The sequence below is a fragment of the Pogona vitticeps genome, chromosome 6 (genome assembly GCF_051106095.1).
Source record: "Pogona vitticeps strain Pit_001003342236 chromosome 6, PviZW2.1, whole genome shotgun sequence".
In the NCBI taxonomy this organism is placed as follows: Eukaryota; Metazoa; Chordata; class Lepidosauria; order Squamata; family Agamidae; genus Pogona; species Pogona vitticeps.
The window spans coordinates 45,885,788-45,911,411 of record NC_135788.1 but is presented as its reverse complement, the minus strand read 5'-3'; the positions used below and the strand labels follow the sequence as shown (position 1 = coordinate 45,911,411).

General features: G+C 38.3%; 1 protein-coding gene across 6 annotated transcripts in view; it reads right to left on the bottom strand.

The window, feature by feature from the left end:
• Window positions 1–363: 363 nt before the first annotated feature.
• Window positions 364–25,624, bottom strand: part of RBMS3 (RNA binding motif single stranded interacting protein 3) — a 1,057,118-nt gene continuing 1,031,857 nt past the window's right edge. For 4 of the 6 annotated variants that reach the window (XM_078377327.1, XM_073003439.2, XM_073003444.2 and 1 more), the window contains 3 exons: window positions 14,450–14,530; window positions 11,997–12,124; window positions 364–9,421 (listed from right to left, as the gene is read on the bottom strand). In XM_078377327.1, coding sequence (XP_078233453.1) covers window positions 9,415–9,421; window positions 11,997–12,124; window positions 14,450–14,530 — 216 coding nt within the window. In that variant the 3' untranslated portion in view covers window positions 364–9,414. Of the gene's footprint in view, window positions 9,422–11,966; window positions 12,125–14,449; window positions 14,531–25,624 lie in introns of those variants that run through there. The other 2 variants (XM_073003440.2, XM_073003443.2) reach the window with 1 other exon arrangement.

Genomic DNA, 25,624 nt, shown 5'->3' with positions numbered 1-25,624 from the left:
TTCTACAGCTCTAAGATCTGACTGAGAGGTACTTGCCTACGTTCTAACCAAAGGTCTGTGACTTGTGCTTTTGGACTACAACCTCCACAACTCAGGCAAGCTGCCTAGGGAATTCTGGGAGTTGTAGTTTAAAAGCACATTTGCACACCCCTAGTTACAATTTTGACCAAGGAGTGTTTAGTAGTTACAAGGTAAAGAAACTGCTCTGTGGCTGCACCTAAACAGTGGAATTCTGGACCTGATAGCCTAGTAGTGTCTCTTCTTTAACAACTTTTTTTTTGGTCTAGACAGGCATGTTTCATACATTATATCCAACATTTTGGTTTTATCTGTAGCATCTGTTTTTCTCATGCTCTTGTTTGCTTTTCTTGGTGTTTTGGGATATTGTTGTATGTTGTGCTGCCTTGAGTGGTGTGTGTAAGAACCAGAAGGGCAGGATATAAGTAAAGCTGGCACCTCATGTACCTACAAGATCAAGGGAAGCACTAAGATTTCCATTTCTTCATCAGCAAAATCACGGTGTGAAGAGAGTAAACGTGTATCAGGTTATTTGACCAAAATTGGCTGATGCAACTCATGCTTTTTCAGCTTTGTACTATCTAAAGCACATGTGGCCCTCCAGTTATTGCTGGACTGCAACTTCCATGGGCCCTTGCCAGCATAGCTAACCATGAGAAACAGTAAAATTTGCAATTAAACAACATTTGGAGAGCCTTTCTCTGCCTATCTTCAAATTAAAGTGTTTCAGACATACAATGTTACTTTCAAGGTAAGACATTTCAAGTTGAAAATCCAATGCAAATACAGTTGGGAAGGGGTCCCCTTTTTGAAAGGGATTATGTTATAGGGTTTAAAAAAAATTCCTTTCAGGACCATAACATAACATTAAATCAGGACTAACAGTAGATCATTCACAGCTCCTAACAAATACTTATTAGGATGGAAGAACCTCAAGTGTCAGAGCTGTCAAAACATAAACCCATTTATGTAAACACTTGAATTTTAATCCCCACAAAAGAAAACCTGACATTCACTTTACAGCATTTGTCATACATTTCCATTTATTTTTAACAAAGAACATGTCAGTAAAAGAGAAAATACTGCTTCTTTTCTATCTGAGGTATGAAGAGGAATTTGAGGTTGGAATCCACTTTAGGTGATAACGAGAGTAGAAGAAAGAATGGTTTCTCAAACAGAGAAATAACTTTCCTTCTGATGTTGATGATTCCCAAAACCCACTGAAGAAGGAATAAAAAGTTCTGCTCAGTTACTGACCCTCTTACTTGCCACATATGCGTTTCCATGCATGAGGATGTGTATGCTTTATTTAAAATGAAATAATTCACCCACCACTGTAGAGGAACAAGATAGCAAAAAAGAAAAGCGAGGTTCTCTGAAACATGCAGCGTGCTTTGCTTTGCAATTCCATTGCACTGCTAGAATAACCTTGATCTACACAGAAGATCTGAAAACCCTTCACATCTTCGTACAACAGAACCAATTTCATGTTAAATAAAGCCTTGAAACAGACCATGTATGACTCAAACACAACCACCTCCAAATCATTTATTTGGTCTCACCACGATGTAGATTGATTCATTGGCTGGAATCCAGCTGTGAGTGTCCCAACAAAAGCAGAACGGTTGAATCATTGGGACTTATATAACTGTTGACTCCCCAGTGAGCAACTAATTCAATGGGTCTACTCCAACTGGGAATAGCAGCTGGACTCATGTCACCATATTATGTCCATTATCATACCCTTCACATGACTGTTACTATATAGGTAATAGTCCAAGAGATGGTATGTAAACCTGTTTTAGTCTTGTCTGCCCCAGGATTAAATCAAAGTGGAAAGTGGCAGATGAAGCCACCTTTGGGCATAAAATTACAAATCAAGGCAACTTTCTATGCATTTCACGTTATTTCTTCAATACTATAAACAACATAATTTAGATCAAAATACTGTGACATATTAAAAATAAACTTTATTATGCTGTAGGCATTTTAAAATCTGCTGAGTCTGGTAGCCATACATACACATTTTTCCTTTCTTCTTCTTCTTTTTATAAAATAAAATGAATTGTAATGGTTGAAGTTGCTGCAGAATCCCTTGCTTGCCTGACCTCAGATATGAACACAGCCATAGCAGATCATAACATAGTATGATGGAATTATTCCAAATTATCCCTAGCTCTGCTTTGCACCAGAACATCAGACTGTTGCACTGAGACAATCTGACAGAGGAACCAGAACTCACAGATGCACTGGCCAGAGAGAGTGTGTGTGGGGGATGAAATTCCCCATCCACCAGTGGAGAAATGAGCCACCAGCAGATGGGGGGCATCTGCCCAGAATACCCAGATAAACTTGTGAAAATGGAAGGCTTCAGAAATTTGAATCTAGTGAGACATCTGTATAATTTTTAAAAGCCTCTTTTGTGTACGCTCACTCTTAAAGCTCTACACCCATAATTGTGATCAAATCATTTGATTAAATTAATAATACTAATACGTATAATCTCAGAACTTCAGAGATGGAAGGGACCCCATGGATCATTGAGTCCACTTAAGGAGGCTCAGCGGGGAACTGAACTCTCAACCTCTAGCCCCACAGCCAGACACCTAAACCACTGAGCTATCCAGCAGTTTTAATTTGAAATAAATAATCTGAAATCATAATATTTATGCTGACCTGAAATATGGTGTCACTGATAAAGCTGCACAAGGTCCACTGCTGATGTTAGAATGATTATGTGGCAGTTATCACAAAATGGCTTCTCGGTAGTCTAGTTTTATGTTATCCTGGTACTCTTAAAAATTGGGATTCACATTGTTTCTAGTGGTGTGGCAGAGACAGGGCTCCCAGCAATGAAATGCCAGGGATTTAAAAAAAAATCAGAAACAAACAAACAAACGAGTCTCAGGCTTCTATTTTTCCTCTAAGGTTTAGGTGCCATCCTCAAAATCCACAAAATCAATTCACCTTGCAACCATATATTATTGAGAGCTATCCTAGCTGTAAGGTCAAATGTTTTGGGGTGGTTTGGTTTTGAATAGACAACTAAGAAAGTTTAGGTTTACAAAACATCCACCTCTGCTGCTGGAAATGAAAACTGCTGGAACTGTTGTGTTGATACAGATCAACATATAATTTGCATTTTTGACTGCCTTTAGGGCTGTGACTACTGTCACAATGGGTACTTGCCCTTTAAAATTTAATGCTGTATTTCTGTACTTTTGCAGCAGTAAACTCCTTCAATATTTTGCTGATGTGGAAATAAACAGAACAGATCAGCTGTGATAAAAGGAAAGCCATATGAAGCTCTGCTGTGGACTGAGAAACCTCCTCTGCATTGCCTTATGTTGTTGTTGTTTAGTTGTTTAGTCGTGTTCGACTCTTCATAACCCCATGGACCAGAGCACGCCAGGCCCTCCTGTCTTCCACTGCCTCACGGAGTTGGGTCAGATTCATGTTGGTTGCTTCGGTGACATTGTCCAACCATCTCATCCTCTTTCGTCCCCTTCTCCTCTTGCCTTCACACTTTCCCAACATCAGGGTCTTTTCCAGGGTGTCTTCTATTCTCATGAGATGGCCAAAGTATTGGAGACTCAGCTTCAGGATCTGTCCTTCTAGTGAGCACTCAGGATTGATTTCCTTTAGAGTGGATAGGTTTGTTCTCCTTGCAGTCCAGGGGACTCTCAAGAGCCTCATCCAGCATCACAATTTAAAAGCATCACTTAATCGGCGGTCAGCTTTCTTTATGGTCCAACTCTCACTTCCATACATCACGACAGGAAAAACCATAGCTTTGACTATTTGGACTTTTGTCAGCAAGGTGATGTTTCTGCTTTTTAAGATGCTGTCGAGGTTTGTCATCACTTTCCTCCCAAGAAGCAGGCATCTTTTAATTTCATGGCTATTGCCACCTTCTGCAGTGATCATGGAGACCAAGAAAGTAAAATCTGTCACTGCCTCCATATCTTCCCCTTCTATTTGCCAGGAAGTGAGGGGACCAGTGGCCATGATCTTAGTTTTTTTTTTTTATGTTGAGTTTCAGACTTTTTTTTTTTTGCACTCTCCTCTTTCACCCTCATTACGAGGTTTTTTTAATTCCTTCTCACTTTCTGCCATCAGAGTGGTATCATCTGCATATCGGAGGTTGTTGATATTTCTTCTGGCAGTCTTAATTCCGGTTTGGGATTCCTCCAATCCGGTCTTTTGCATGATGTATTCTGCATATAAGTTAAATAAGTACAGCCTTGTCGTACTCCTTTCCCAATTTTGAACCAGTCAGTTGTTCCATATCCAGTTCTAACTTCTGCTTCCTGTTCCACGTATAGGTTTCTCTGGAGATAGATAAGGTTGTGCCTAAATCAGTTATTCCCAACCTGAGGTAATCCAGGTGTTCTTGAACTGTAATTCCTAGAAGACTTCACCACCAGCTATACTGGCCTGGGTTTCTGGGTGTTGCAGTTGAAGAACACCCGCGTTACCCAAGGTTGGGAACTACTGGCCTAAATGGTAGATTTAAGATGCAGGATTATTTCAACCTTAGAAGAGTGAAGGTGTATCAGGTTACTTGCCCCTCAGGTGTAGACAGGAAAACAAAAATTAACAACAAAGGGGCAGAAATGAGCAAAGTGCCAAGCAACGCTTGATGAAATAATTTATAACACCCCTTTAGTTTTAGTGAAACACTTTGAAACATGCATTCTAGGGTTGCAAACCCATAGAAGCACTGGAGAGCTTGCATGTGCCCACTGTTGAGATGAGCCCTGGCATTTACTGTAAATCTGTTGTTGGAATCTTGAAAATTTAAAAGCCAGCTAATTTGTGGCATGTTGCATAGATCTGATGCTAATGGGGAAGGGTATTTACACTAAAAATATGTAAATATCCAAGCACCGTAGCACCATTATGCCATACATGGACATTTTTAAATTAACTTTATATCTCCTCAAAAATTTCCATGCATGCAAGGCAATGGAAAAGCAATGCAAAGTATTTGCAAAATGCTGAACAATGATTTAGTGACCTCCTCCCCTGCCTGAATTCAAAGGAAGACCTATAAATGTAAAGTCAACTGAACAGCTAATGAAAACACATTTCCAATCAAGGTTTGTCAATTTAGTTTTTGGAGGCAAAGGGTTCAGAATCAGTGGTTAGTTTGGAACCAGTGCAGTCCCGCAGATAGTTATGGAATGGTTGTCAGGCTGCTCAGGCTTAGCAGTATATCAGAATAGATCTATGTGAGAAAATTAAAAGACAGTACTTTTTTATATATCACTCCAACCCTGGAGGCATTGAAGAGAACATTGGGCAACCATCTGTCAGAGCTGCTTTGAATTGGATCCCTGCCTTGAGCAGGGGGTTGAACCTGGTGGCCTTATAGGTCCCTTCCAACTCAATGATTCTATGAGTCTATCCTGGTTGGTATTTTATAAAGTAGGGCAGCTCCAATATGGAAGGGGCCACATATATCTGGCACAGTGCTGGTGGTGCACCATTGCGTCCATGGCCAGGTGACCAGGCCCATATCAGCATCAGATCACCATGGCAACTTCCACATCTGGAGTTCCACAGGCACAAACAGTCAAGAGGAGAGTGGGCAAGATGTCCCTGAACCACTGAAGTGACAAATAGAATCAATCTGCTTTTGATGTTGATGACTTTAAAGAATAATTCCATCACGATGGCTTCACCATATTTGGCAAACAAGCCCAAACAAAATGATAACAATCTATAAATAAAGTAGCAAAGATCTGAATAGAAACAGGAAGGTTCCTCAACATATCCATCAGCCACACGGTAGCTACCTTGCAGCCCCATTGTCAAAAGCAATGAGACCTTTTGTTGCACCAAACTAGAATTTATACAGAAACAATTTAAAACAAACAAACACATGCTTCTTTCATATTCAGCAGAATTGTGTCACAGGAGGATAACCTCTATTTATGTATACACACAAGAACAAAAAAAAAAAGGCATGTCATAAGAAAGGAAGAAAATAAGGATTGCTTGATCATTTCCCCCCATATCCTCTCAGACTAGCACACAATTTTCTGAAGGGGGGAAAATGGAAAAAAATAATAAAGCAACCAAGTGATGCTCACAGAAAGTCAACAGCAATGGCAAAGCACATGAAAGGAAGAAGCTAGAGGTCTCTGTACACTACACAGATACTTCCCCCCTCCTTTTGATTGGAGGTCCTTGTAGTCAAAAGAGTCTATATGTAGTCACTGGAAACTACATGTACTTTGAGAGTCTCAAATAACCAAGTCCTTCTGTTTATGCCGATTGACTAGATGACATCCTATTTTCCTTTTCTTTTTTCTTTTTTTTTTCTTTTTTTTTTTTTTTTGCTTTGTAATGTTGCATATTTAGCAGCCATTTGTTTGGGTCACCCACCCACCCCTCCCCACCAAACACAGGATGACTACATTAAAAAATAAGGACATGTTTTTTGCATTCTTAAAAAAATACACGTTTCTTTTCAAAGTCATTTAAAGTAACCATGGACTTTGTCCAATGCTTCTTATCACTTTTCAAACTGGCATTTACATGGTAGTTATGTTCAGTGGATTGTATTCTTAAAACTGGGGCAGCTGAATCTGCTTAATCAAAAAAATATCTGTATCATTATATGTTTGTGTTTTATTTTTACTTTTCAATATGGTTACCCTGTTTTTAAATACATCACCATCATTGCAGTGACTCCTTCCTCATTCTCTGGCCCCCACGGATTAGTGTTTCAACAGTTTTGGATGTGTATTTCCTAGTACAGTGGTGCCTCGCTTGACGAGGATAATCCGTTCCATTCAAATCGCTGTTAAGCGAAATCCTCGTCAAGTGAAATGAAAAAGCCCATTGAAATGCACTGAAAACCGGTTCAATGCATTCCAATGGGTGAAATACCTCAGCGTCCAGTGAAGATCCTCCATAGGGCGGCCATTTTCTGGTGCCTGTAATGCGAGGAATCTGTCCTAAGCACAGCGGGGAGCCATTTTAAACAGTGGGTGGCCATTTTGAATCCCGACGATCAGCTATTTTCTGATCATCGTAAAGCAAAAAATCGGTTCCCGAAGCAAGGAACCGATCATCGTGAAGCGATTTTCCCCAAAAACTTCATCATTAAGCAATTTCCTCGTCTAACGAGGTAATAGTCAAGCAGGGCACCACTGTACTTGATCGAGAAAAATAACTTAACAGCCTTCACTAACAACAGCAGTTCAAATGTTAGGGCAGAGGTTCAAGGGGCCCTGTCCAAGTTCCATGCTCATCCTCACACTTACCTCCCCTACAATTAAATAGTGCATGCTTGGAAGAGATTCCCAGTGGATTGTATCACAATCTGGGAAAATTAGTGGAGAACCAGGAAGTTGGAAATTAAAAGAAGGCATGCTTCAAAAAAAATTTCCACCTACTTAGCAGAGGGGGCTGGCAAAATGTGGAGGTGCCTTCTCCACCGCCAATCTCTTGCCAAATTATCACTATATCTATCACTTTTTTTTGGAAGATGGAATGTTTTATCTCAGCTCCTCCATATAAAGATTCCACATAATCTTTTCTCTTTCAAAAATAGGTTTGCACTTATTCAATTTACTCTCTATTGTCTTTTGCCTAATCAAATTAATTTGTGATTGTCAGCAAATGTATTAAGACAACAGAAAGCCAGTTAGTACAAAGTGATTGTTAACTTCATGCTTGCACAAAAGAACTGACAGGAGCCATTTTTATCTTTCTTCTCACACAGGAAAGGTAAAATAAAAACATTGATCATCTGTCAGTGGCATCTTTCAGTTGTCCAGAATATGCCAACTAAATGCAAAACAATGATGGTTGGTTCTGAACACTGGAAGATGACACAAGGAGAGAGGGGGGGACAAACTGGGGATTTCAGGAAGAAGGAAGACTGTAGTCCTAATACAAAAGAAGTGAGACAATGTAGCAGAAAACCTAAGCAAAGCCTGGCTACAACATCCAGCAACCCACATCTTTCTTTATGATGTGAAATTCTGCTAAGCACTGTTGAGTACCAACTACTCAGTATTTTCCATTAGAAGCCTAAGTACATAAGATGTAAAATACCAGTGGAAGATAGTTTAAACAAACACAAAGATTAAAAACTGGTCCGGCCATATAGGTCAAATAAAGATTTTCTTTTTAAAAAACGAAAGAAACAAGGAAAAAAACCCTCTATCTTCTGAACTGTGGTAGGGTGTCATTTCATCTTTGGTATAAAATAGGCCATCCATAGGCTGCATTTGATCACAACTAGGAAAGACTACAGAAATTGTCAACAATTTCTTCTAGCTATTGCTTTTTTTGCACTTTTTTTTGACCATAAGCTCCTATCTACTTAAGTCCCCCCCCCAAATGCTTTTAAGCTAGGTGTTTGCAATGTGACAAGCAAAGCAGACTAACAGTTTTTTAAAGCTCATAAAAAAGACTGCAGATAAAAAGCACTAATGCTTTTGCCAGCGATCACATTTTGTAAATTAAAAAAATCTCCATTCTGCCAAGAAAAAAACTGCATTCTTTAAAATGCAAGTTGATTCCTCCACCCCATTCAATAATTTTATTGTAAAACACTTTATCCTTCTAGATTCTTCTCTGTCAACACTAAGAAAGTTCATAAAAGTCTTCATTTTCCCCCAATTCTTGAAGTTGCCACAGTTCCTTAATCAACAGATTTTCTTCAAAAGAAGAAAAGCATCCTTTTCTGCTAAACTGTACAGTTTATAATTTTGTTGCTGTTGTTCGCCTTAAAAATTCAGTCTGTTGAACTTCAGGACCAGTTGATACTGGCGTAAGTTTGAATCCATTCTCCTTTCTTCTATCAAGACGTTGACAGCTTGCCTTGAGAGCCTTTGACGTCTTTAAAATTAAGGCAATTAAGATTCAAGATAAACCTTACCTAAACGTTTCTTTCTGGAAAAACAAAAGTAAAAAAAGAACTCTAAATGAAAAACACACTTGATTTCAATGAAAAGAGGGGGAAGAGTAGATGGGTTCTCGAGGAAGACCGTTAGTTTTCATTTCAGCTTGCTCCCTCTTGACATCATCATCAATCCTCTGTTGCTGCTTCAGGGAAACAAAAACAAATCTATCTACACTTCCAAATAAATTCTGAAATGCAATTGTTCATTCAGAAGAAATATCAACCCAGTGTTTCTCCATAGGCTTTTTTTCTGTAATTAAAAAAATAGCAAAAATAAAACTATCAGACTACATGACCGAACAATTTGCACAGCACATAGAAACACTGTTTTGTTTTTCTTGGGGTAAGGTAGACAATGAAGAAGGGGAACGAAATCTGTTGACGCCTGTGCAAACTGGAAGCCAACTTCTTGTTCAGTGAAGTTTCTCCATTCAAGGCAAACTTTTCAGACCGACTTTTTAAAGTCCCATTTATTGTCTGTGAAAACAATTGAATGAAAGCAATCATAAGTGAAACCTCAGAAACCACTTCTTGCCCTTTATTATTATTATTTTTTTAAAAAAACAACTTCCTTTAAAAATGCATCCAAGCTAAACCTAACTTCGCCTAGGGAGAACATGTTTTAAGCACATCACAGATCATAGGAATCCTATACTGAGTCACATAATTGGTCATCCCAGCTCAGGATTGTCATCCCCAACTGGAAGGGGTTTTCCAAATTTGCAGGCACACTTCTTTCCTAGTCCTATTTAGAGATCCTTGAGATTCCCTGGTGGTCTCCCATTCAAGTACTAACCAGATCTCACTCAGCTCCCCAAATCAGATGAGAATGGACATAGTCAGGGTGGTATGGCGGCATATGTGTGTATGTTGTTCAAATGACAAGCACATCACCAACTGAAGGTGGAAGAAGGAACTTAAAAAAAAGGTAAAAACACAGAAAACCACCACATACCTTTTTCAGACCACTGGTCCACAAAACTCAATTGAGAATAATGGGGGAATGGAAAGAGTGCTCTCACTGTAGACCATCCTGTAGACCAGTGATGGGAAGGCAGTCATCTGGTCTACAATATGGTCTGCACCATATTGTAGACCAACATGGTGCAGACCATATTTTTTGAAATGTATTTTTTCATTACAAACCTGAGGTCCATCAGCTAGATGCAGGTGCAAAACTGTATCAACTAAGGAACTATTGAACAGGACACCTCTGGCTACATAATCAGTCCACGAATTTCTCATCAGGATCAAGACCAAGCTCACAAGTCCTAAACTTCTTGCATATTCAACACAAATCACCCAGCAACCTATCAGTGGATTTGTTTGCACTGATCCATGTTGCTATATTGATAAGCACAACAATTTTTATGCCACCTGCTTTTTTAAAATTAGATGTTTCAAAAGCAGATGCATTCCAAATCAACGTGGTTTTTTAAAAAGGTAGTTTGAAGTACCAACACCAAGCTAAAAAAGGATAAATAATTCACTTTCCCTAATTTCTTTAGCTGGCCATTTTATTATATACGGTTTTGCCCAGCTGTAGAACTGCATACAGTGGTGCCTCACTTGACGAAGTTAATTCGTTCCAGCGAAATCACTGTAGAGAGAAATCGTCGTCAAGTGAAATAAAAAAACCCATTGAAACACATTGAAAACCGTTCAATGCATTCCAATGGGCAAAATACCTGCTCGTCCAGCGAAGATCCTCCATACGGTGGCCATTTTCTAGTGCCTGTAATGTGAGGAATCCGTCCCTAACACTAGGTTCACTGGGGAGCCATTTTCTACAGCCAGCGAAAAACTGGTTCCCGAAGCAAAAATTGGTTCCCGAAGCAAGGAACCGATCAACGTTAAGTGAAATTCCCCCATCTAAACATCGTTTTGTGATCGCAAAAGCAATCGCAAAAACTTCAACATTAAGCAGATTCGTTGTCTTATTGCTGACAGTATTCTGAAATTATTGGCATGATAAAGAGAGAATCTCAGCTCTTCCTCTGAAGCAAAATGCCCTTTTCTTATATGCGTAGATTAGTGGTTCATTTAAAAAAAAAACCTGAAGGTCTTTTTTGGGTGTTGGAATTAAATACGACTCTAGTTTTATTTTTTTATTTTTTAAAAAAGCAAAATCAGTTAGCAACAGTTCGAGAAACAGAAAGATATATATTTGCCCCTACATCAAAGAGATACAGATAGTTGTTTCATTTATTTCAGTCATTAGCCTTAGAACACAGCTACATCTGAGCTTCAATACCCGTAGAACAATCCTATTCACATCTACTCTAATGCAAGTCCTATTGAATTCAGTAGAGTTTAATTTCAAGTAAGTGTGCATAGATTTGGAATCGGTGATTTTTAAACAGAAACGGTAGCCACCTCCCTCATAGTGCTTATGGAACTGGAAAATGATTTGCATCAGATGGGGGAATATCTCACCATATTACTTACACTGGACCCAGTGTGGTGTAGCTCAGGGGTCCCCAACCCCCAGTCTGCAGCCTGGTGCCGGTCCGTGGGCTTCCTGGAACTGGGCTGCGGATACGGATCTCTGCCCCCCACGTACAGTTGGTGTGTCGCGCTCATGGGGGTGCATGTCGCACTTGTGGAGGGGCGTGTAGCACTCGTGGAGGGCATGTTGTGCTTGCGCGCAAGCTCAACATGCCCCTCTGTGAGTGCAACACACCCCTCCACAAGCATGACACGCACCCCCATGCGAGCGCAACATACCCCTCCAGAAGCACGACATGCCATGAGCTTGAGGGTGCCCCTGCCCCCCTGGGCATGGAGCCCGCACCCCCAACTAGTCCATGGTCCCCAAAAAGTTGGGGACCGCTGGTGTAGTGGATAGAATGACAGACTAGGATTCAGGAGGTCTGAGTTTGAATTTCAGCTCAGCCATGGGCACGCATTGGAGATGTGGAAGGGATAAAGACACTCCTTCAATATCTCACTTACCTTGAAAGCCCTAGTAGGTTCACTGTAAGTCAGTTTATTTATTTATTTATATATATATTTATATATATTGACAGGCCAAAAAGGACCATCAACTTACTTTGACTGTTGGTAGGAATATGCAGTTGCATGTTCACTGGATGTTTCCACCGCCATCTGTTGCTGTTGACCACTGGCTTCCTGTGATGGAGGTGCTACTGTCTGCGGAGAGGTATCAGCAACAACACCCTGAGGAAATGAAAAAAAAACCACACAAAATACCTTATTCCTTTTAATAATATTGGCAACTTACAGGCAAGAGAGAATCAGTACAGTCTTACTACCTACCTCATTATTTCTGTGCAACTTCATTGCTTTATATTGTCAAGAGTAAGGTATATCAGAAGCTACATGCTGATGTGATATAAACGTTTCATGTTTAAAAGAGAGGCATGCTATGAATATGGCTTTGTGCCAATGGCCTGCAGAAGGCTTTCCTCCTGTAATGCAGTGTTGAAATCAGTCAACTCAACTATTATATTTGGTCACGTATGCACGGCTAGCCAGATTTGAATCTCACAGCACGATTTAATAATAACTTGATACAGTTATTTCTTTCTTCAGTCAAGTGCAGTGAAATCAGAATCAAGCCTCACCTAACATGTGTGTTGGGACTGTGACGAACAAAGTGTAGTTATCTGTATCATGCTTTGAACAATGATATCTTGAATGATTGTTAAGAATATTTTAAAAATACAAAGATCAAACAACGCTATCTAATCTTTTGCTATGGTTTTTAAAAGTTACATATGGTACTTAAGACTTGCACCTATACACACATATATTTAAGTGTATGCTTTTGCTTCAACAAAATACTCCTTGAAAATATTTTGTTTTAATTTTTGCTTCTTTATGAATTCCCCTGTAACAGGTCATAAAAATATTGCTGTAACCCTTCATTATGAAGAATTTTAAAGCAATAGCACTCAGAACTCAAGTCTGTTCTGGTTAGAGTCCTTATGCAACTAACCAGTAATAGATCCTACTGATTTTTTTTTTTAATGCTGATGAGGGACCCAATTGCCTTCCAAGAAGCACCCAGAATTTCAGCTTAGCAAGCTTTGAAAGATTTGTAGCACGTGTTCTTTTGTAAAAATAAATGAAGTGTCTTCAAAAGGGCTATTTTGGTCGATGTCAACAGCAAAACATGATAGAGAGTGAACAGTCATTGTACTGCAGAGATTTAAAAAGATGAATGAACAGTAGTGATCTATCCAAATGCACATGATGATCATTGACAAAAATCAATATTTGCAGGCAACAGTGTAAAAAACATGTGGAGCCTCAGTATTTACAGTGGAGGTGCACCAAGACAGCATCTTAAAATAAAGAAAAAGCACCCTCAGCTATCCAACAAGTGGCAATCGAATCTATTCAAAAGGTGGCACAGTCCAAGACAAAGTTGCAGAGTCCATGCTGTGTCCATCACATATAACTGAGTGAAAAGTAGGCTAAGATGAAGCTGTGAGGAACCAAAAATAACTATGAACACCACCTTTCTTTTTCCTCTCAAGTGTCTCTCTTTTTTCCTGTTTCTTTATTTGTTCAGAAGGCCTCTGGGTAGCTCTCCAGGCAGCTTGTGGTCTACAGTGCGGAGGACATACTTACTCAATAGGCTGCCATCAGCAGGACTCAGCCCAAGGAGGGAGGGTGCAAATCCTTCATCGAGGATGAAAAAGCACTTCAGTCAGTGCAGCATCCTCCAGGTCTGCATATACAAGAGGAAGGTGTCTTTTTCTCAGTCAGGATTTCTGGCGGCTCTTGATTTTCAGCAGTCATTTATGGCATAAGCCTTGTGCAAAGGACAGCGTCAAATCCCACCCACCTCTTTTTTGGGCAGACATCTCTTCTTGAATCCCTTTGTATTTGCACCTTGATGGTCACCTTTTGCTCCTTTACTGCTCCCCCTTCTCTTCCCTTCCCTTCCCTTCCCTTTCCCCAACAACAAACCGCCCAGTGGAATATTCCTTTTTGTCTCTGATGAAAATTTAAACTGAAATGAAGTTTGCATAGATCTCTAAAGGAAATAATAATAATAATAATAATAATAATAATAATAATAATAATAATAATAATAATAATAATAATAATAATAATAATAATAATAATAATAATAATAATAATAAAAGGGAGTGATCCCAATTGTACTTCCCTGAAGAATTTAAATCAAAGAAGGTATTTTTGCTATCAAGGGTGGGGAACCTTTTTCAGCCTGAGGGCTGAACGTTTAACATTGCAGTGGCGGACAAGGGCAAAGACCAGAGAGTAGGATGAAAATTTTCAACATTGTTTAGTTTAAACCTCTTACTGCCAGTTCCTAGGCTTCAGGAGAGGTTGTCTAAAACCTGGAAATAACCTGAAAAACTGAGGGAAACCACTGGACAATGATATTATGGAGAACGGGCATAGCCATCTCGAAAACCATCAGGGATTGGTCACTATTCAGCCTTAGGGCCTAAGGTTCCCCACCACTACAGACACAAGATAATATAGGCACAGATAAGGTAGACTTACTTCAAGAGGGACAGCTGTTGGAGGCACAGGAGTGTACTGGGGAATGTAGGTCCCTTGCATAGGTGCAGCAGCTGTCATATACTACAAGAAGGAAAAAGCAAATGTATTTTAGGACTGTACTCCAAAACAAAGAAAGACATTTATTGAAACAGTCAACTTCAGCAAAACGTTTCACACGTGACTAGGATTCTCAAGCTTCTAAACAATACCAGTAAGGCAGTTGGGGAGTAAGGATTATTTATTCAATGGTAGCCTTGTAAGTAAAAAAAGAAAGAAAAAATGCTTTTGTAGTGATGTGAGAAATACATCCAGTTCAACACAGCATCCCTATAATGGCCACTTTACATTATGGCATTGTCATGTGGTGAAATAGAACTGTATGTTTTGCTCAAAGCTTGGACTTTATTTATTTATTTATTTATTTATTTATTTATTTATTTATTTATTTATTTATTTATTTATTTATTTATTTATTTATTTATTTATTTATTTGTTTGTTTGTTTGTTTGTTTGTTTGTTTATTTATTTATTTATTTATTTATTTATTTGATTTTTACACCGCCCCTCTAGACAACGTCTACTCGGGGCCGTTATTTTAGTTAATGCATTAAAGTTAAATATGTTACTTTTTTGACCAATGCCAGAAATTAGTCCTCAAAATTTAATGTTTAAATATAAAGATATTTGTACCAATTGCCTCCATAGAAAGGACTATGTCAGTCTACATTACACCTTCCCTAAGAAAAAAGGTGGATCATTTCCAGTAAAAAATACATTTATGCTAGGTACTCAAGGTAAAGGTAAAGGTAAAGGTTCCCCTTGACAATTTTTGTCCAGTCGTGTCCGACTCTAGGGGGCGGCGCTCATCCCGCTCTTCAAGCCATAGAGCCAGCGTTTGTCCGAAGACAATCTTTCCGTGGTCACATGGCCAGTGTGATTTAGACACGGAACGCTGTTTACCTTCCTACCGAGATGGTACCTATTTATCTACTCGCATTTGCATGCTTTCGAACCGCTAGGTTGGCGGGAGCTGGGACAAGCAACGGGCGCTCACTCCGTCGCGTGGATTCGATCTTACGACTGCTTGGTCTTCTGACCCTGCAGCACAGGCTTCTGCAGTTTAGCCCACAGCGCCACTGTGTCCCAAACTTGGCCCTATAATGCACGTGTGTACTATAATACACAGAAATCTTACTAAACACATTGAAGAATCTATAATATTTCTAAGCGGTTCTGGAGTTTATAGTCTAAGACCATTACAAATTCTTTATTTGTGAATTATTGTTCAATAAATAAATAATTGACTGCTCTCAGTAAAATTCTTTAGCAAAGCAATAAAAGAAGATTTGTTAGAGAGTATATGACTCATTATAGGGTAACTCTGACTATTGCTGATCTGTCTGATCCTTTGTATCTACAGATATTCTAGACTCCATTCCTCCTGTATCTAAATCAGGTCAGTATTATTGACCCACAAACAAAAATATTGTCTCCAGTTTCCCATTGATAATTTTTTTAAGTAATATCATTAGAACAAAACTACAGCCAAGCAGCCTCTAAAAAATTTACAGATAGATTTGGGCTAGACAATTTGACTAGGCCTTCTGAAGTAGGTCGGGCCTCTGTATACAGAGACCTTTGGGAGTGGGATTGTACAAATCATCCCGACTTCATCTTGCACAGAGGCTGCAGGAGTGTGGTTTTGCTCTAACATTATTTTTCAAGTGAGGGACATGGAAGGAAGCTCCTCAAAGGATGTGAGGACTGTGAAAGCGTTCCAGATCCCCTGGAACAATGGCACCATGCTGGCTAATCTTTCTACTCTGGAAACATCACTGGATTGCTACTGACACAAATGAAGAATTTTTTTCAAACAATATCCATGAGAAACTGAATTCTTCTTCTTCTTCTTCTTCTTCTTCTTCTTCTTCTTCTTCTTCTTCTTCTTCTTCTTCTTCTTCTTCTTCTTCTTCTTCTTCTTCTTCTTCAAAAGCACCAGTCAATCAAGATTATAAAAACACTGACTGATATCATATAACATATACAAGTTTTAACCAAAAATCTAAATAAATATTGGTACAGTAGCTACGGTGTTCCTCATACTATCGTTTTTTGTAGCTCTGGTGGTGTTATTTCTGAGAACTGCAACTGCTTATAACACTGCATGAAATTTCTTGATATTGCTCCGAAAGCACCAGTGACTTCAGGTACCATTGAAGTGTATTTCATCCTCAAGCAATATGTTTCTGTTGCCAGGTCTCTGTACTTGGTTAGTTTTTCCAGTTCTTTATTTTCAACTCTGGTATCCCCCAGAATTGCAATGTCAATGATCCAGATATTTCTTCATTCTATTACTACGTCTGGTGTGTAATGTTCAAGGTGTATGTCAGTTTGGATCCAGCAATCCCACAAGAACTTGACTTCCTCATTTTCCGACACCTTCTCTACCTGATGTTCCCAGGGTTTTTGGAGCTTGGCAAGTTATATATATACAGATAACATGTGACACAGTTTCATCTTTTTCTTGGCAGAGTCGACATTTGCTGTTAGCACCAATTCCTTGGATCTTAGGTTTCATCACTTTGGTTTGGAGTGCTCGTTCTTGTGCAGCAAAAATCAAGCCTTCAGTTTCTTTCTTAAGGATGCCCAGTTTTAGCCATGCCCACATTGAATTATGATCATGCTCTCCATCAATATTTCTTAGGTGTTGTCCATGTACTAGTTTATTTTTCCAACTGTTTAATTTATTTTCGAATTGTTGTTTCTTATATTGAGCCTTTCTCTTGTTTTCAAAATATTTTCCATTTTCACTCCCTTATGTAATTTTCTCTACATGTACTGATATAATCATTTAGGCTTCTTTTTTCCTCCTCTACTACCTGCTGTATTTGCAGTAATCCATGGCTTCCAATTTTTCGCAGCATATATAATCTGTCCACATCACTTTTTGGATGTAGTGTGTGATGCATGTTCATTCGTTACTGTGTTTTTCAGTCCAATCCTTCTAATTCATTTTGGGTCAAATTATTATTTCAACAAGATGTCTAATTACTGGAACTGCCCATGTGTTTATGGGTTTGACCGTATATCTACCATTTAATTTTGATTTTAAGGTTTTCTGCAGTCTTTTGATATAATTCCTTTCTGTCAGTTCTTTAACCTTTATGTGCAGAATGTTATCTGCTTCCAATATTCAAAGGTATTTATAATTTAAATCACCTGATAGTGATTTTATATTGCTCTTTTTTATCTTTATTCCATCTAGTTTTGGGATTTTGCCTCTGTGTATAGCCAGAACTGCACTCTTGTATAGACAGTCAATTTCATTTGACTGTCTTCAGTAAATATTCACATTGTGTTTAGCAGTGATTCTATCTCCATCAAGTTTTTTGCATACAGTTTTAGGTCATCAACATATAACCCTAATAGCTGTAGGATCGGGGCCAGCCTGACCCAGGGATGACCTGGTGTTTGCAGGCTCAGGCCCTGGCCTGTGTAGCAGCTGCAGGGCCACTCATGAGGCTCACCTGGAAACCTGGAGGGAAGGCCTCTTTAAAGAGTGGTTCTCCCTCCCAGAACTTGCCTCTGCATAGTGTACTGGGTCCAGGTGCCCTTGCCCCTAGTGAGGGGCTGTTTGGGATATCTTGGGCAGTGATACTTCAGTTGTAGAATTTTGAATTAATTTGAATCCAAAATTTAATAGAATTTCAATTAAGTGATTAAATTGCACTACTGTATGTTGATGGACACTTGTTAAATGCTTGCACCAAAATCTGTGCAGCTCATCTGAACTAGGTACACTCCAAATTTTCACAGCCTTTACTTGCCTCTTAGTCATTTCAGTTGTTATTACAATATTATCCATATGTTTTCTTTGAGTTTCTTTACAAATGTCTTTAATCCATGAGGCATTTTTGTGTGCCCAAATGGGCTATCACAAATTTCTTTCCAAAATTTTAGAGCATCATCTTTACATGGGCCTAATTTGTTTTACTCTGCATTTTCTCCTAGTGATGTGTAGAATCATCATTGGTTATTTTGAAATTGCATGTTTTCTCTATATTGTTTCAAGCATCCATCCTATCTTTCAATTTTTTTGCAGTAGCTGTTAATTGTTATTTCAAATCTTCCATGGTTCCAGTAATTGTTTTCTTTTCTTTGTCATATATTTTGTATAATCGGGCTTTTACTTTTTCATTTTTCAGTTTTGAATCTTTCAAGTGTTTTAAGTTGCTAATGTCTGCACATAATTTGTTTATTTTTCTTTCCAGCCAAATTATCCATTTTGGAGTGCCAGACGTTTTCTGCAGCTTGTAACCAGGTTCCATGGTTATTATGGTAGCTGTGATATGCATAAGCTGGTTTGTGTCTTTTAGCGCATTAGTTGGGATTGTTCTGATAACTACATTTACATCATTCAGTAGATATTTTACTGGGTTACTTTGTAATTGGTGCAAAGTCGGGAGTCTTTGTCTTTCTGTGTTCTGACTAATATGAGTTACTGTTTTTCCCCTCAGTGATGTCTGATGTTCCGTCAACTCATAAATTCTGGGTGGTTCCATAAGTTGTTCCTCTATTGATAGGTTTTCTTCCACTGTTGCATCTATTTCTACTCTCCATTTGTTTTCCATACTATGGTCATTGTTCTGTGCTGATCTCTTTTTTGTCACCTTTTCTAGTTCTTGCAATTCCAGTTCTGAAAACACTTTACTCTGAACGATAAACTTTCTCTGGTTCACTAATCATTGTTCAATTATGCCATTGTTTGGGGGTTTCCTTCTCCAAATTTCCATCAATCTTTTTTTTTGAAAACCATGCACTGGTGGTTTTGCCTCATAAAAACATTTCAAAATTTCTCAGTTTTTGGCGTAAATCCACATTTTCTGTTTACATTGTTCCAGCAGCTTTGCAGCAGCCTATCCTGGTTCCTCAACAAAGCCGGCTGAGCCCAGTAGCCAGTTTGTCACCAGATGCCAAAGGGCTATAGCATCTGACACAGTCCTTGTTGACCTAGGCAACAACTGATCTGGTATGGATTTCTGTTTGTTGCCTCTCATCATAACTGTGGACACAGTTGGTCTGGCTTTTCAGCTGAGACCTGTCTGGTTTGGGAAACCCTTCAGCATAACTCTCAACCTCAGTGAAGTGTGCAATCCGCTCCAGCTCAACAAGGTCTGTGCCCATAGAGGAGTTGTTGATGGTGATCGTGATGATTGTACAGTTGACTTAGTTTGGGTCCAAAAGGAACAGTGTAATTATGACTGACGTAGCTACCTGAATGAAATAGGTCCTCAGATCTCTAAGACACCTTTTAATCAGGCCCATAACTTCAGGTAATCCATTAAAGGGGTGGAATAACTAAAGAGCTTAGGTACCTTTGGCTCTGTTGATGGTCTATAACTATAATTCCCAGAAGCCCATGGAAACAGCACATTTTAATAACTGCCTCCACTAAGATTTCTGGTTTCTATTTAAGCTACCAAGGTAAAACTATAAAACTGTTTTTTTAAAAAAATTAGGGGGATTTGAGCAATATTTATACTTACAGAAAGTCTATTAAATTAATATCTAAATTAACATGTCAATAACACCAGTTTAATGAGTTAAACATGCTCAGTTTTAAACACTCACATCCAGAAGTTAATTTCCCAGTTTCTAATATTTAAATTTACCTAATTACTTTCTAAATGTTTTGAGCTCTTGTTTTGCATGTGACAAACAAAGCCATGAGAAAGTATTTTATGAAATAAATAGCTAGCAGAACTTACTTGATCACTTTAAAGTTCCACTGATTTCATCTGGAAAGTTAAGTATATGCCACTGTCTTTCCAGCTGAAAATCATTAGGTCTTAGAAGTGCTTTACATTACTTGGATCAAGCCCAATGATAATAGCAGAGAGTACCAATGTATTTATACTGCATGGTTTTTTTTGAAATTCCTTTAAACTTTGGGCCAAACTAAATGAGATGTTGAACAAATTACTTGTGGCTACACATTTTTAAAAAAGCAAGAATTAACTGCAGGCCTGAGTAGTGATTTTCATCAGGATCATGGTCAACCCTTCCCTTTTACAATAACTCTTGAAAAAACTATCCTCTTTTGCTGTTATAGTTATTAGGCAGAATTTGGAAACATTACTTTTTGCTGGTAGAGGATATGGCTTAAAGGATCCTCAAGCCAATTGGATTCTTGTCCCAAAAGAGGAAACTTTTCTGACCTCTGCTATTAATTCTTCACTCTGGCTCAACTAGGAAGTCTCTAGTAGCATCGTTGCACGTATCCAATTAGCCTAATAGCACTTATGGGAGTGGGTATGAGATTTCCATGGGCACTATCTTTTGGAAGGAAAGATTACTCCCTTTTCTGTGCAACATGCTACAAAACATCACCTTGGTGCACCCTGTGTGTGTTTGTGTGTATTAATACGGCAAACAGGCATGTGTAATTAATCATGTGTGTTTTCTACAGTATACTAGATGGCAATATATACTCTTTGCCTTTGAATATGAACAAAATTTGAATTACCACCTGTACATAATAAAAATACAGGGATGGGCAAATTTGTTGGCTTCATTTTCTCACACATTTGGCTTTTGTAAATGCTGCTAAATTATGATTAAAACAGAAAAAAATGAACACGAATTTCTTACTCATCCCCAGCTGATGAGCAAATCTGCATGTTTCATTCCTTGCACCTCTGCATTTTGTGAAGTTTGCAAAATTCTGATCAAAAGCAAACCAAAATGGCTGCTTTTACTCTAGGACTAAAATAATTGAAGCTAGTGCAATTCCTCCTCAGCATTTAGTTTGAAGATTATAGCTAGGAGTCCACGTTCCTCCAATGTATCTGTCTTGGGCAAATCTCATTAAATATCATTTGTCAGGTCACAGTTTGCATTCTATGTTACAGCTATTCTAAATGAGAACAATTAAGCCTCATCTGGATTGGGGATGGGGTGCACGAAGAAAAGCAAAAGAAAGACAGGGAACAGATATATCAAAGCCTTCTTTTTACAACAAGGACTGCTAACTTAGTGTTCTTTTATGGATGAACTGCAACTAACACTAGAAATCTTCCTGGGAGGCTCTTGTATGAAGTTGGTATAGAAATTACAAGAGTCCTTCCTTCCTACCCTCTCTCCCTCCTTCCTTCCATTTTAAAAAACACTCTCAAAGCATCAATTTTTTTTTTGTTGCACAGAGAAATTTGGCTGAAGGCAACAAATTGTTCAAATCCTTCTATGTCATATCAATATTAGGTTGTGATGTTCAGACATTGCTTTGTTTTGCCACCATCCAGCGGAAGCTGTACAAACTGACAAAAACACTTGGTTGTTGGCATGACACCTCTAACACATCTTTATCTTCAAAGATGCATGGAGGAGCCACAGTTTCTCAGAATGTCTTAATCAATTTTTTCAACCTACAAAAATGGAGAGCAGATCGGCAAGCTCAACTAGGAAGCCCTGAGAGCATTTTGTTTTATTCTTTATTTTCCAAATGCCTTATCATACTTCTACTGTTACAAAGAAAAGCAAGGAAACCAATATAAACATTTGGATACGCTAATAATTCAATTTAGTGAGCAATATTTTTACTTTGATGGACTTTATCAGCAAAACAAAGAAATGCTACAGCATGGCATGTGGGCTAGGGAAACTCTACAGCAGAAGTAAGAAATGGTGGGATAGGGGCTATATTGACCCCTTAAACACTCTGTGGACCACAACCTATTCTACCATCCTATTTCAAAAATCCACAATCTTTCTATAAAACAAGGCATATGGGAAACGTGCACCCTTTGCTGAAGACAAACAGCACTTCTAGGAGGTGTTTTGTTTTGAATGAAAGGCTCCCATTACTGCCACTGCTATGCATAATTTAGACAGCTGTGGCATACAGTGTCAAAACAATTTTAACTTGGCTTATTTTCATTTGATGAATTAAAAATATGGGGAAATCCAGGGCTAAAAATGCAGAAGGATGCTTTTCTATGGATAGGGCGATTCTAAGTTTTGGACCAATTAATGGTTTATGATTATAACTTTCTATCATTTCCTTTGCTTTGCTTTTTTACTTTGGTCTAAGAGTTAAGCACAGTTTGCAAACTTGGTTGGGTAGCAATATTTATAATTGCCGGATGGTCCTGCTGCACTAGCTACCTCAGCTTCCCTAACTGAATCAGTATAGGAAAATAAATCCACAATATTGGTTTACAAATATTTTTTACCAATTAATAAATACAATACACAAGATTTCAGGAAGGAATGGTGCAAGCATTGAACCTCTCTATTTTCACTAATCACAGAAGGTAACCTTAGCTGCCATACCAGATGTTTCCATCTAAAGTAGTGACTTACTCATAAAAAAAAAAGTTTAAGACATACTGGGTACCCCCAAGATCTGAGTAAATGATTTAACTAAAACTCATCTGACGCATCTCTTAAACATATGCTCTGATCATGTTTACTTAAATGATCATGTTTGCTTTCAGTGGAAGTTATTGTATTAATTTCATACTAGGATGAAATTCATACTTGGATGAAGATCCAGGAAATCAAGCAATTACACCTTAAAAGCCAGTCTGGATAGGGGCTCTCCACACTGTTAAATTTCATGTGATCCAGCCAGTGCTTAAAAGGTCATAATCTTCAGTGCAATCTATTGTAACTCTCAGTACCCATCCACAAAGAGCCATTTTGTATCTCAATGAATCATCCCAAAAAGATTGCATGCCCTTGCTCTGTGCCAGAAAGATGTGGGTCAGCTCTTAAAGGAAAAGGACAGATCACTTCAAGCAGAAACACAAGTGTATGAGGTATTTCCCCCCTGTGCCAAACAGTGCTTTCAAAGAGCCATATACCATAACTATATGTCTGTGTGGACTGGCTCATAAATGCAGCTTCAATTCAGGTGAAAGAATTTCAGTTGTGAGAACATTCAAGAGTTCAAAGGCAACCCATCTGAAATGCATTATAATAATTCAATCTGGAGGTGTATGTAACCTGGACAACAAAAGGCAACTCTGTCATCTTGAAGTAATAGCATGCTAAATATATCCCATTGAGAGTGGATGGATGACATTCATAATCTTATGTGCAGTAGAATTTCACTGAGGGCAAGTCTTGGGGACAATAAAACTCTACAACTCTCAAACTCCCTCATTTGGCATGGTCATTCTGGAATATTTTCTAGCTTGGACCTAACTCTGCCATCATCTTACAGTTTTTGGAGGGGTTGGATGGCATGCAAAGAAATTCATTTGATGGATGAAACATTTTGGATATCTCTGTCAAGTTTCACTGCACTGCACTCTCATCTGTGCAGTATCTTTTCCAAGGAAGCGAAAGAGATGCTGCTCATTCTTGTTGCCTTTATTGCTCAAATGCTCAAAGAGAGCAAGAGATCAAGCAGCAACAAGGATGGTCATGGCGAAGGTTTGGGAAAATCAGCCTGCTAGAGTCTGTTCCTCCCCAGCCTCCATTGTGGAAAGAAAGTAACATTTGATTCAGGCAGTATATTTATTTGAACACAATTTCAAAGAATCCCTCATCATTCCTAGTACAAATGCAGGGGGGCAGGGAAGGGAATACAGCACAATATTAGGAAGAAATTATTATCCATAGCTTACTTCACTTAACTTTATTCATAGAGCATGATGAATGTGAAAGTCTCTTAGTGAGCAGAGATCTGTTTGCTAGGGGTATGAGGTTGGGCAAGACTTAGACACACTCAGCAGGTTATTATGCTCTCATTGTCTCAATCAGAAATACACTTTTCATTGTATATAAACAAAATAAATAATCAGAAGCCACTGGCAATGGTGCGGCTAAAAAATATTGTAAATAAATAAAATAAAAATATTGTAAATAAATCTGTCGTGTAACTTCTAATGAACTTAACACAAAATGCTCTGAAAATTCCTTTCTCCATTCTGAAAAGAAAGCAATTTTTTTTGCTACTTCCTGCCAATATCCAAAATTGTATCCCTACTAAAAAAAGAGGGGAGGTTACATAGTTTTTTTAAATGAAATACATTTGACAAAGTAAAATCATTCTTTCCTCCTATTACCTGATGTTTTTGCTGTCATGATGAAACTTCTGTTCTGTGTTACAGTGTTAATGAATGTGGATTTCTGGATCTGCAGTACTAATGTCAGCTCTTAAAAATCTGAGTCTAGACACTGCATCACTAATCTAACTATATGAAGCTGTCTGGAGAGAATGATGTAAATCACACTGCTGCTGAATACATCTTAACTCTGAGGTTTTAATTGTATTTCATGTTCTGCTTTCTTCTTTCAGCAGGACTTTCCTTGCAGACTATAAGATTTACCAACAAAAATGCAGTAGAAAAACTCACTTCTTCAATATGTTTACTGTCACCAGATACCATCTCACCCCAGTTTTTATGCCATCATTTGGAGGCTCCTCTGTAAAACTCACACAGAATTGTGACCCCCATATCATTTTAATTTTAAAAATAACTAAAGTACTGTATTAAAAAAATGAAAATCTAGAATATTATCATCTCTTGTGAACTTTTGTTACTAAAATGATACAGAATAACGTATCTCTGTTTTGCTATTACTTTTCTACAGTGCAATCAGAAGTGACATGAAACTGTTTGAAACAGGAAGTAGCTGCAGTATATAGAGCATAATTCAGTCTGAGACATATGCCAGATGTTGTTATAATCAACCAACTCACAAAAATCTGTTCCTAAAAATAATGACAATTTAAAAAATTATTGATTTATTTTAAAATATCCTCTGGCACATAAACATACACTGCCCATACATCTGAAAGCCATAGCCACATACATTTAATTATGAGGGCTTTGGCATTCTTGGGACAGTATAAAATTTATGGTGTAGAAAGGTGTACTTTCTCACATATACTGAATCACAAACAAGCTTGGTGGAAGAGATTCAAAGAAAATGTAATGCAATACGTGCTTACATCTGACGGCTATGAACTTGAATAGTAAATAAATCGGGCACTAGCTCAACATCCTAACCTGTGACTCCAAGCTTAGCTGACTCATATTAACATACTGATGAAGCTGGAATCTGCATTACCAGATGTAGTGGGACTTTACAGAAGCTAATGGAGAATAAAGAATCCAGTGGAAGATAGGTGTGATGATTGTTGTAGAACTAAGGATAGGCAGA